Genomic DNA, 13,434 nt, shown 5'->3' on the forward strand with positions numbered 1-13,434 from the left:
TCACTAAGTACATTATTAGGACATATAGAGCATCACCATACATGGAGGACTCTATTATAACAAAGGCATGGAATGTGATTTTTATGGGGAAAAAAAGGCTTAAACTTCCTTTAAAGTTATACATTTCCTGAGTTACCTACATTACATAAAACACCTTGTCAAAGTACCAGGGGCTTACCAATGACTTACTATTAACAGGAAGAAAACTTTTTTCTTTTAATTTTTTTTTAATGTCTATTTATTTTTGAGACAGAGAAAGACACAGCATGAACGAGAGAGGGTCAGAGAGAGAGGGGGACACAGAATCCGAAGCAGGCTCCAGGCTCTGAGCTGTCAGCACAGAGCCTGACGTGGGGCTCAAACTCACGGACGGTGATATCATGACCTGAGCCGAAGTCGGACGCTTAACTGAGCCACCCAGGCGCCTGGGAAGAAAACTTTTTTCAACTTTTATAATTTACTGAAGCAAATTTTAAAACAAAAATACTTTTGTATTAAACGTAGGTTTTCCTACTTTAAGCTCACTTTTACACTTTCTTATAAAGAAAGGAAAGCACATTTGAGTTGTAAGGAGAATATATTTGATCACGGATTGGCAAACTTTGATCCAAAGGTCCAATGTGGCCTGCTACCTGTTGTTGTAAATAAAGTTTTACTGGAACACAGTTACATTCATTTGTTTATGTAAACAAATGAATTTTTGTGCTACAAGGGCCGCGCTCAGATAGTTGAGGCAGGAATAACATGGTCCACAAAGCTAACAATATTTACTATCAGGCCCTTGCAAAAAACATTTGCTAAACCTTGGATTAGATGAAAACTTAAAACTGGGGATCCTGTCTTAAGCACTCCTGATCCATTTGGCACCAGACAGAGAGCCCTGGAGGTATGAGTTTTCAATATAATTTCTGAATGGATGAAAAAAGGAGATTCCCAGACCAGGGTTCAGAAAGAATGAATCTGTCTACAATTTCCTCCAAGAAACATTATGTAAATGTATCTCGCTTACTTAAATAGATGTGTTATAAAAAGCTGACTATAAATTACATTTCCATAAATGCCTAAGTGGCTTTTTAATTCCTGCAAAAATTTTCCTTGTAATCCAAGTCCCACATTTACCTTATAAATTCAATTTTTCTTAAAGCAGGGTATGCTTGTATGTGTGTGTATATTATATGTAAGTCAGAAGATAAGTATATGCATATATAGCTATCTTTTCTCTACTGACTACTGAATGTTAAGTGTTTTAATTACTTCATTTAATCCTTTTACAACTCTATGGAAATAACAGATCATCCCTACATTACATAAATCCAAACAAAAGTAGCTGTTTCTTTCTTAAGTCTATGTAGCTTTAAATTCTATCCTAATGGGTGTCTGGGGAGCTCAGTTGGTTGAGCATCAGACTCTTGATTTTGGCTCAGGTCATGATCCCAGGGTCGTGGGACCGAGCACCAAGGAGCCTGCTTAAGATTCTCTCTCCCTCTGAGGCGCCTGAGTGGCTCAGTTGGTTAAGCGTCTGACTTTGACTCAGGTCATGGTCTCGCAGTTTGTTCAATTGGAGCCCTGCATTGGACTCTGTGCTGACAGCTCAGAGCCTACCCTGGAGCCTGCTTCAAATTCTGGGTCTCCAGCTCTCTCTGCCCCTCCCCCACTCGCACTCCATTTATTGTTGAGAGACAAACATTTAAAAAAAAAAAAAGATCCTCTTACCCTCTACCCCTCCCTTCCACTCACGCTCACTCTGTAAGATATATCAAAATTAAAGAATTTCACAATCACTATGTTTCCCTTATCTTTCATGTGAAGACATTAGCAGTTTTTCACAGACCAATTCATTCAATAAATATTTATTAAGTGCCTATCATGTGCCAGGCACTAATCTAGGCACTGAAGACACACTGGTTAAAAAAATAAAAATCCTGGGGCACCTGGTTGGCTCAGTCAGTACAGCATGCAACCCTTGATTTCAGGGTTGTGCGTTCAAGCCCTACATTGGGTGTAGACCTTATTAAAAACAAAAAGAAATCTATTTGGCAGAGAGAATAAATAATTCTTTTTTTTTTAAGAAGATAAAAATCCAGCCCTCGTGGAGCTTGCCTTCATCATGATTAATTCATAAGAAGACTTTTGCTTATCTATTACAAATCATTCCATAACTTTGCCCTTTTTCTATTATCAATATAGTGTGAGTTATTACCTTTGACTTTGCTACCTATGTGACAATAGTAGTTACAAAAAAATAATTTGGGGATGCCTGTGTGGCTCAGCAAGTTAAGCATCCAACTTTGGCTTAGGCCATGATCTCACAGTTTGTAAGCTTCAGCACCACGCTGGCCTCTGTGCTGACAGCTCAGAGCCTGGACCCTGCTTCAGATTCTGTGTCTCCCTCTGTCGCTCTCTCCCCCTCCCCCACTTGTGCTCTCTCGAAAATAAAATAAGAATAAGAATAAGAATTTGGTTTTTACCTAGATAACGATTCACAACTAGTTGAAATTAAATTTATACTATTTAATCTCTAGATTAAAAAGAAAATAAAATTTGAAGGGGAAGGGAAAATAAAACATGAGATTAATTCTAAAATTTTGACATAGTTCTATATCTTCATCATTTTTTAACAGACACTGAATTAATTTTGAATGAATGAATTTTAAAGACAGATCATTTCTCTTTATTGCATTACAAATTACAGAGAAATTCTATTATAAAAGTTCTTATTACCTTTACCAGAATATTCTACAGGATCTGTGAAAAGGCAGAATTTCATAATTACACAACAGTTCAATTCCAGCTGCATGTGCAATACCCTGATATCACTTATCCTGATACTGGATTTCCACCCAACTATAACAGACCCTCACCTTCTCTGCATCTCCACTATGACCAATACTGATTTAGATCTACCCTTGAAATTCTCCCATGGGTCAAGTTATATGTAGTAGTTCCCTGGACATATCACACTTTGTTTATGCTATCTGATTAAGTATTGTATTCTTTCATTTAATCACTTAATGCTAAGCAGTATACTAACTGGTTTAAAGTAATTACCTCTTTTAATTCTTACAACTTTAATAAGAATAACACATCTTCTCTGACTTATATAAATGATCTAGACATATAACAAGAAGAAAAGCTCTCCAATTCATTTTAAAAGAGTAGTACAATCTTTGTATCAAAACCACACAAAGTACAAAAACATACAGATCCATGTCACTTACAAACATAAATTCAAAAAACCATCAAATTGAATCCAACATCATGTTGGAGAAGAAGTAGTTCAACTTCAGAAAATCTATCAGTTTAATTCACTACTAAGTAAATTAACAGATTAAAGGTAAAAACTCATATGACTTATCTCAATAAACACTAAAAATGCATACAATAAAATTCAATGATGATAAAAATTCTTAGCAAACCAGGAATAGTAATTTTCTTAACTAGATCAAGGCTATATAGTAAAACCTACAGCAAATACCATACTTAATACTAAAACTGAGAACTGCTCCTGCTAAAGTTAGAAACATGACAAGATTACCCAATACCATATAATTCTGCATTGTCTAGAAGTCTAATACCATAACATACAAGTACTGATTATAAGACTGAATGAAAACAGAAAATATTTCCAGATATGACATACATAGGAAATTCAAAAAATCTATAGTCACACTATTAGAAAACATAGTGAGTTAGTGAACAAGAGGTTCAGCAAGATTGCTAGTACAATATCAACATGCACAAATGATTAGTGTCCTCATGGAACTACTTGCCATGGGTGAGATGGTACTTCTGAATTCAAAGCAAGGAACCTCCTTTCAAAGTCAGTAGGTATTAGGCATTTCCATTTAAATTTCCAAGTAATGATTTCCAAGTTTAATGGCCTCCTTTCAGGGCCACATGCAAACAGGCAGTTAATTACAATATAAAAACACAGGTTCTTTTTTAAAATTTTAACAAAAGACATGTGAGATCTCTATAGTGAAAGCTACACAACACTACCCAGAGAAACAGAAGAGGACTTAAATAAATGGAGGGATATACCAGGTTGATGGGTTGGAACATTCAGTACTGGTACATGTAGATTAGATGCAAATCAAATGAAAATTCTAGCAGGCTTTTTCAGAGAAACTAAAAAGTGGATTCTCACATTTAAAAAACACGCAAACAATCTAGAACAGTCAAACAACTTTTAAAAAACAACAACAATGCTGGAAGGCTTATACTACCTGATTTTCAAACTTACTATAATCCTAAAGAATTCAAGACATTACGGTAAGGATAGACACATAGATCAATGAAACAGTAAATAAAACAACAGCTATACAGTAAATTGATTTATAACACATGTGCCAAGACAATTAAATGGAAAAAGGATGGTCTTTTCCAATAAATGATACTAGAACAACTGATTTTCATTGAGAAAAAAATTAACATTGACTCTCACCTAACACATATACAAAAATTAACTCAAAATGTATCACAGCCCCAGTGTATAAAATTTCTAGGAAAAAAACATTAAGAAAAATCCTGCAGCCTTGAAGAAAGCAAATATTTCTTAGAAACATCAAAAGTATAAACCATAAAAAAATGTAAATGAAAACATGTCTACACAGACTTACATACTCACAAATGTTTACAACTTCATTTAAAATGGCCAAATTGGGGCGCCTGGGTGGCGCAGTCGGTTAAGCGTCCGACTTCAGCCAGGTCACGATCTCGCGGTCTGTGAGTTCGAGCCCCGCGTCGGGCTCTGGGCGGATGGCTCAGAGCCTGGAGCCTGTTTCCGATTCTGTGTCTCCCTCTCTCTGCCCCTCCCCCGTTCATGCTCTGTCTCTCTCTGTCCCAAAAATAAATAAACGTTGAAAAAAATAAAATAAAATAAAATAAAATAAAATGGCCAAATACCAGAAACATCCCAAATATCTATCACAGGTGAATAAATATAGTATATCCATATACTATAGTAAGACTCCATTAAAAAGGAACAAATTGTTATTATACACACTAACAGAGTTTTAGAATCGTTATAAATTCATTATATTGAAAGAATAAAGTCAGACACAAAAAAGTACACATTGTGTGATTCCATGTATATAAAATTCTAGCAAATGCAAAGCAATCTGTAATGACAGATGTTGGATTACTAGGGCTAGTGGCAGCAAAAGGGATTGACTATAAAAGAACAGGAGGGGTGCACCTGCTTGGGGATTCTCTCTCTGCCCCTCCCCCACGTGCACTCACTAGCTCTCTCTCTTCCTTTCTCTCTCAATAAATAAACTTAAAACAAAAAGGACAGGAGAAAACATTTAGGATAATAAAATGATCTGTATCTTGATTATGGCAGTGATTTCATGGAGGTATACGTCTGTCAAAATTCAATGAACTATTTGCTGCATATACATATACATATATGTATATACATGTATATACATATATGTATATATATGTATACATGTCAACTACATTGACAAAAATAAAGCAATAATGTTGTAAGCCATGTGGAAAAAGTTTATGTCTGCTTTTGGCACAGTGAATTGGTTCAGTTTCTCTAATAATGAAGCAATGAATAACAAAAGCCCTATTCAGAGCAGTAATCCCCCTGTGGGGGTCGGAGGGGATTTAAAACCCTCAGTTTTAAATGTTTTTCCCATTTTAAGTATTAGTTGGACACTAATATTTAAACACGTATGAAACAAAATATTAAACAAAGATCCTACATAAATTTGAAAGAGGCTACATGTTTTAATGAACTTTCATTTGAATGGTGTATGTGGAAATTTTAAAAACAATTTGGAAAATAAAATGAAAGGATCTCAACACAAACCTCCAAGAAAAATATAAACACTGTACTAGATTACATAAAGTAGCTCAGAAACACAATATAAAACTTCTACATATTTAACAGTTTGGGTAAAATAGCTTCCCTTCTACAAGAAGAATAACAGCAGTGAAGGCAAAATACCAGGCACAATTAAAAACTATTTTGCATTTGTTAACTCAATTAATTATCACAAAACCGAAGAACTGATTTTAGTATAACCTCCATTTTACAAACATGGAAAGTGTGATCACAAAGGTAGTAATACGATGAACCAAAATTTCAACCTGGGCAGTTTGGTTTCACAGTCTGTTATCTCAGTCACTATGCTATGTAGCCTTTTACAGGGTAAAAGTGTTCTTTCCTTCCAATTTTATGATTTCTTGACAACAATACATGTGTGCACACATACACCCCAAAATAGGTTATGCCCAAATATATCAAGAATTATTTGTTAATACAGGTTTCATTTTAAAAATGTATTAGCTCGCATCATAGGGGTCTCAGAATAAGAGAGAAAGGGGGCCAGAAAACTTATTTGAAGAAATAATGGTTGAAAACTTCCCTAACCTGGGGAAGGAAACATACATCCAGGTTAATAAAGCACAGAGAGTTCCAAACAAGATGAACCCAAGGAGGTCCACATCAGAACACAGAGTAATTAAAATGTAAAGATTAAAGAATTTTAAAAGCAGCAATACAGAAGCAAAAAGTTATGTACAAGAGAAAGCCCATAAGGCTATTAGCGGAGTTTTCAGCAGAAACTTTGTAGGTCAGAAGGGAGTGGCATGATATATTCAAAGAGCTAAAAAATACCTACAACCAAGAATACTCTACAAGGTAAGGTTATCTTTCAGAATTGAAGGAGAGATAAAGAGTTTCCCAGACAAACAAGAGGTAAAGGAGTTCATCCACCACTAAGGGCCTTACAAGAAATGTTAAAGGAACTTCTTTAAGGTGGAAAAGAAAGGGCCCTAATTAGATGAAAAATTATGAAAAAAAGAGAAAATAAAGAGGATAAAAAGCCAAACATAACACTACAGAAAGTCATAAATTGTAAGGAGAGTAAGAGAAGAACAAATGGAACAGAGAAGCGCTACAAAACAACCAGAAAACAACAAAATGACAGTAAGTACATACCTATCAATAATTACTTTAAAAAATATATTAGCATCTACTATATATCAGGGCTATTCTAGAATGCACTTTATATCAACACTTCACTACAAACTTACAACCCTAAGAATATTATTTTCATTTTACATATGAGAAAACTAAGGCTCAAATTTGCTTCATTTATGCAAGGCATGGAGATACAAAGTTAAGAGGACCAAACCACAAACGCTACTTGTCTTCCTTGAAAGCAATGTACTCTTAACCACATGTGTTGTCTCTCTTATTAGTCTTATTTAGAGCTGGTAAGCTCGGTTTCACAGTAACTTCCAATACTCTCATTTCACCTAATTTTTAGGTGTTAATTAAAAGTGTTAATTAATGTTGGTTCTAATTTCCAAATATGTCAATGAACCTTTAAGACTTAAATACTGCTTTTTAGATATAGAACACTCAAACTTGTTATTCTGTAGTATTATTTACATTTATGCAATATATCCATCAAAAAAATCAGTTATAAGCACAAACATGTCATTAAATCTTAAATAGCTCCGAAATATGTATATATTCACATTTTACAAGTCCTTTATCAAGTACTATCAATTACAATGCCATGGTTTCATTAATCACAAATTACACATTAATTTTAGTATAATTCTCCCATGGGTCAAGTTATATGTAGTGCCCTAGATATAACACATCTTATTTATGCTATCTGATTAAGTATTGTATTCTTTCATTTAATCATTTAATGGTAAGCAGTATACTAACTTCTATCTCTGTGCTCTTTCTACTCCTCAGTAGTTTTTCTAATGACTTTCTTTCTTCCCTTCTCAATCCATTCAATGAACCAAAAGATCATGAAAAATATTTAGAGGAGGGGCGCCTGGGTGGCTCAGTCGGTTGAGCGTCCCTCAGGCCATGAACTCGCAGTTTGTGGGTTCGAGCCCCGCGTCAGGCTCTGTGCTGACAGCTCAGAGCCTGGAGCCTGCTTCGATTCTGTGTCTCCTTCTCTCTCTCTGCCCCTCCCCCACTTGTGCTCTGTCTCTCAAAAATAAATAAATGTAAAAAAAGAAAAATTTAAAAAAGAGGAAAAGTATAAAATAAGAATATTTCAATCTATAGAAGCTACAGATCTCTCAAGAGCATAAAACACTCGATACTATTCTGAATACTCCGAATAGATATTCATTCAATATCTACTAGCATAATGCCTTGCTGATCACTGTTGATATAAAGGTACAAAAGACAGGCTTGCTCCCTAATCTTGTGAAGCTTACAATATAGTAGGAGATACAGAAGTAAAATAATTAGAAAGGAAAAAGTAACTTCTGATAATGAAAAGTGCTATGAAGAAAGAAATACTATGTTCTGACAGAAGGAGACATCTCATTTTTAAAAGTCTGATTTTAATGAAATGTAAGACACACAATTATTAAATCTTCTATCAAACAAAATGATTCCACCTATTTCTGAGACTGCAGTGGATTAGTGTTTACCAATTTACCTATATAACTAATACAAATTTCTCACTGTTTCATTTTTAAGGAATTCTGTATTTCTATCTATATTCTTTGGCTTTACAATAAGGAAATAGTCCCTATTCAACAATGTTTTAGAACTTACAACAGATTCCTGTCAAAACTGTCACTATTACCTCCAGGCCTTGTCCAGACTAATAAAAATTCCTAGGCATTACCTTTTATTGCTAACTCTATCCAGGTCTCATAGCACACTCAATTTCAGAGATCCTTCCATCTAAATACTGTTGCTAGATACAATAAATAAATAGCCAATAAACTAGGGAATAAGGATAATAAAAAGAGGTCCCTAACCCTATCATAACATGACCTTAAAAAATTTTACTGTTTATTTATTTTTGAGAGACAGAGCACAAGTAGGGAAGGGGCAGAGCGAGAGAAGGAGACACAGAATCTGAAACAGGTTCCAAGCCCTGAGCTGTCAGCACAGAGCCCAAAGCGGGGCTCGAACTCATGAACCAAGGCGCCCTTTCACAACATGGCTTTAAATAAAGTGGGGTACCTAGCTGGCTCAGTGGGTAGAGCATGCGACTCTTAATCTAAAGGTCATAATCTCACTGTCAACCACAGTGGTGTAGAGACTACTTAAAAAAATAAAAAAATAAATAATAAATGAATACATAAAGTGGAGTCTAGGGCTCATGGCTATTGATCAGCTGTTCTAATTCCATGGGTTCCTAGACCATTCTACAGCCCTCCGAGGTTCTTTTCACCCTATAAATCACAGAAAGTCCCTCCCCCATGCTATTGGCCTTAAATTCTACTGTGCCAAAGAAAGATTTTGCACTAGTCCAGAAAATATGTCACATAAATTTTTCCTCACAGATTAAAGCATCACAAGACAGAGTAGTTATTCAAAAAGATATTTAGAGGTTCTCCTTTTGTTTTTGGTGGAGCACAGGTCCATGAGAAATAAGATATTTCCATTATCAGTCAAAACATCTTAGCTCAAATTACTGTAGCGAATCATTTATAGGTCTGACAGCATTGAGACATGGGGAAAGGAGCATACAAATGCAGAGGAGGGAAAATAAATGTAGGATGGCTGAATACAAATGGCAAATTTTACAGACTTTGTTATTCTGCTCAAGGTTTGCCAAGATCACAGCCTGGATATTATGGAGAAGACAAGGTAGAAAGGAAAGAATATCCAGAATATGAAACTCATCAGATCAAAACTATGCCTCACTCCCAAATCCCCGGGGCCATTTTATAGTATCAAGTCTGGAGAAATGCACCTCATCATTTTCACTCCTTCTCCACTCAGAGGTAGGAAGCTGTTACAAAGGTAACACTGTTACAATACTACATATCTATTAATAAACCCTAAGACATTGTTACATAGCTATTAAAAATATATATCAACAACTTAACTTCTGCTAATCCTTACTACCAATTTAATAGATTCCAAACTTATTCTAATCCAAAAAAATTAGATATAATTTTAACATTAAAAATAATCAGGGAATTTTTATTTATCCTTCAAAATTATACATCCATAAGGAGGAGGGCATGGAAGGGACGAATCATCCCAATTGTCTGTATCTGAATCTTTAGCTGTATCAATCCTTATAAATTTATCCTTGTAGAATGAACAGTCTTAGAAGCACACAAGGCAAAATTAAATTTACCATCTGATATCTCTATATTGCTTAAAATTTTACCATGTATTAATATTAATTTTTTAATTTACTTCATTTTTAAATTCAAAATAATATGAAAAAATGAACACACATATGTAAAACATACTTGTTATTTAACTATTTGGATTCACTACACTAAGCATTAATACAACTGCTTTATAACCAAAAAAAAAAAAAAACCAAAATCAAGACCACAATGATGATAATGGTTATCTCTATGTGATAAAGTCACTTAGTTTCTTCTTTTCACTTGTTATTTTCTGAACTGTGTTTAATGAGCCTGTGTTACTCATAAAATCCACCCCCCCAAAAAGCTAGAAAATGCAAGGTTGGAAGGAAAGATGGGTTTCCAACAGAGAAAGACAAATGAAAGGAAATATTTTGATATATTCCCTAATAAAATATGTATGTATGTATATATATATATATATATATATATATATATATATATATATAATTACTAAAAAGCAAAGCATGTTGAAAAAGTGTCATTATATTCACCTAACATTAAAATCAAGTTGTACCTGCCCCACTCCATATCTTCATAGATATCTCTTAAGGTCACCACAAGCACAATGTAGATGAAGATAACATGATCCAAAAGGTGTAACTGCCACCTTGACATTCAAAAGCTTCTTACAAAAATTAAGTGCAACCTACATCATCTTCAAAATAACATTTAAAAATGAAAAGGTGAAAACAGCATCTCAGAGAAATATCTGCATCCCCATTTTAATTGCAGTATTATTCACAATAGTCAAGATATGGAAACAACCTAAATAACTATCAACAGATGAATAAAGATGTGCTATATAAATACAATGGATTATTATTCAGCCACAAGAAAGAAGGAAATTCGGCCATTTACAACAACGCAGATGGACCTTGAGGACATTGTGCTAAGTGAAATAAATTAGTCAGAGGAAGACAAATACTAGATGATAGCACTTACATGTGGAATCTAAAAAAAATCAAACTGATAGAAACAGAGACTAGAACGGTGGTTACCAGGAGCTGAGAAGGTAGAGGAAGTGAGGAAGTACTGGTCAAGGGTATAAAATTCCAGTTACAAGACAAATAAGTTCCAGGAATCTAATGTACACCATAGTGGTGACCGTAAATAATACTGTATTATACACTTGAAAGTTGCTAAGACAACAGATCTTAAATATTCTCACCACAAAAGAGAAATGGTCATTATGTGAAGTGATGGAGATGTTAGCTAACAGTACTCATCTTGCAATCTTTTTTAAAATTTTTTTTTTTCAACGTTTATTTATTTTTGGGACAGAGAGAGACAGAGCATGAACGGGGGAGGGGCAGAGAGAGAGGGAGACACAGAATCGGAAACAGGCTCCAGGCTCTGAGCCATCAGCCCAGAGCCCGATGCGGGGCTCGAACTCACGGACCGCGAGATCGTGACCTGGCTGAAGTCGGACGCTTAACCGACTGCGCCACCCAGGCGCCCCTCATCTTGCAATCTATACATGTATCAAATCAACACATTCTACACCTTAAGCTTACATAATGTTATATGTCAATTATATCTCAATAAAACTGGGAAAAAAAAAAAACCTAAACTATATATATGTTCTGTCAATTATTCTGAAATATTGTCTTTATTTTGAAAAAGTTAATAGGACTTCTATATTAACATCTGTTAAAATAATTACTTCAACTATCAAAACATTTGATGAAAAAATACATATTGCAATGCCATAAAAATAAGGATTACAAAATAGAAAAAGTTAAATATTACTGAGGATCATAAAATTTATACTAATTAAAAGCATAAGAATATCAAACTGAAGATAAGCTTTGTTGTAAGACTGTAACACCCACAAGAGTGTATAAAAATCACAAAAAGTATTAGCAAAAATTAAGAGAAAAATATCCGAAGGAACAAAATAGAGAACAAAATATTCGAAGGAACAAAGTATCAGAAAGACTAGGTAATTTTTAGATTATAAACTGACAACACATCTGTTAATTTTACAAGTGCTCAACAACCACATAACACAGGTGGTGGGCAGCAGACATGCCAAAAAGGACAATATCATCAAGAGAAAACACTCTCAAACTTAAATTTGGTATAGATTTATGTCAAACTAACAGAACTTGGGGGGCAGGGGGACCTGGCCGGCTCAGTAGGTGGAGTATGGAACGCTTGATCTCAGGGTTGTGAGTTCAAGCCCTACGTTGGCTGCAAAGATTACTCAAAAATACAATCTTTTTTTTTTTTTTTTAATTTTTTTTTTCAACATTTATTTATTTTTGGGACAGAGAGAGACAGAGCATGACCGGGGGAGGGGCAGAGAGAGAGGGAGACACAGAATCGGAAACAGGCTCCAGGCTCTGAGCCATCAGCCCAGAGCCTGACGTGGGGCTCGAACTCACGGACCGCGAGATCGTGACCTGGCTGAAGTCGGACGCTCAACCGACTGCGCCACCCAGTCGCCCCAAAAATACGATCTTTAATAAAAAAGAAGTCTGAAACCAAAAATGAAGCAGAATGAGAGAAACTGACTTACATAACTAAGAATACTAGCAAAACAAAAATTATATATTTGAAACATGATTATTTTGCTGTTCAAGTCAGAAATTCACACTCCAAGAGTACAAACCTTCTTTACCAACAAAGCAGTATTCTTCAAGTATTAGAATTATTTGTATAATTTGTTTTAGAAATCTAACTTACCGAGTACCATCTGCTTTCCAGCTTACTTTATATGGCTTCTGCTCCAAAAGTTTAATATTTTGCTTGTCCATGGAAACAGGCTGTGCTCCAGGGAATCCAGACCTTAAAGAAGAACATTTTATTACTATTATGGCTGGCATCCATACAAAGCAATACGTCCTAAACCAATCTCACATTAGTCACACACTTACCACAACATTCTCCCTATCATGAGATTAATGTCAACTGGAAAAATATCAGCTTTCCCAAGAATGCTAACAAAACATTATCTTCTAGACATTTTGGATGTGAGTTAACAAGATTCCAATTGCCACTACATACTATAACTATTGGGCTTTTTAAATATTAATATTCATGATCTAAAACTAAAGCAGGTATGTTTACAAGTTTACTTCAGGAAGAAGTTTCAATCTTGCTTGCCTTAATTATCGTACGTTATTCTAGACCTCATATTCCTCCATCATGACTCTGCCAACTTGGCATTAACTCTACAAGGTTGGCAAATTTCTGCTCAAAAGATGCCCAGAAGTGACAAAACAGGAGAAATATAGGTCAAGATTGAAGTACACTGGCAAGGGTTTAACACAACACTGAAATCATTATTACTTCATTTCATCTTTT

The 13,434-nt window shown here is 34.9% G+C and overlaps 1 protein-coding gene across 2 annotated transcripts in view; it reads right to left on the bottom strand.

Annotated features, from left to right (window-relative positions):
• RNGTT (RNA guanylyltransferase and 5'-phosphatase) overlaps positions 1-13,434 on the bottom strand; it is a 314,047-nt gene that overhangs the window by 257,489 nt on the left and 43,124 nt on the right. For both annotated transcript variants that reach the window (XM_025925311.2, XM_086707399.1), the window contains exon 8: positions 12,814-12,915. In XM_025925311.2, coding sequence (XP_025781096.1) covers positions 12,814-12,915 — 102 coding nt within the window. The remainder of the gene's footprint in view (positions 1-12,813; positions 12,916-13,434) is intronic.

The sequence above is a fragment of the Puma concolor genome, chromosome B2 (assembly GCF_028749965.1).
Source record: "Puma concolor isolate L17-30 chromosome B2, mPumCon1.1.hap2, whole genome shotgun sequence".
Classification (NCBI taxonomy): Eukaryota; Metazoa; Chordata; class Mammalia; order Carnivora; family Felidae; genus Puma; species Puma concolor.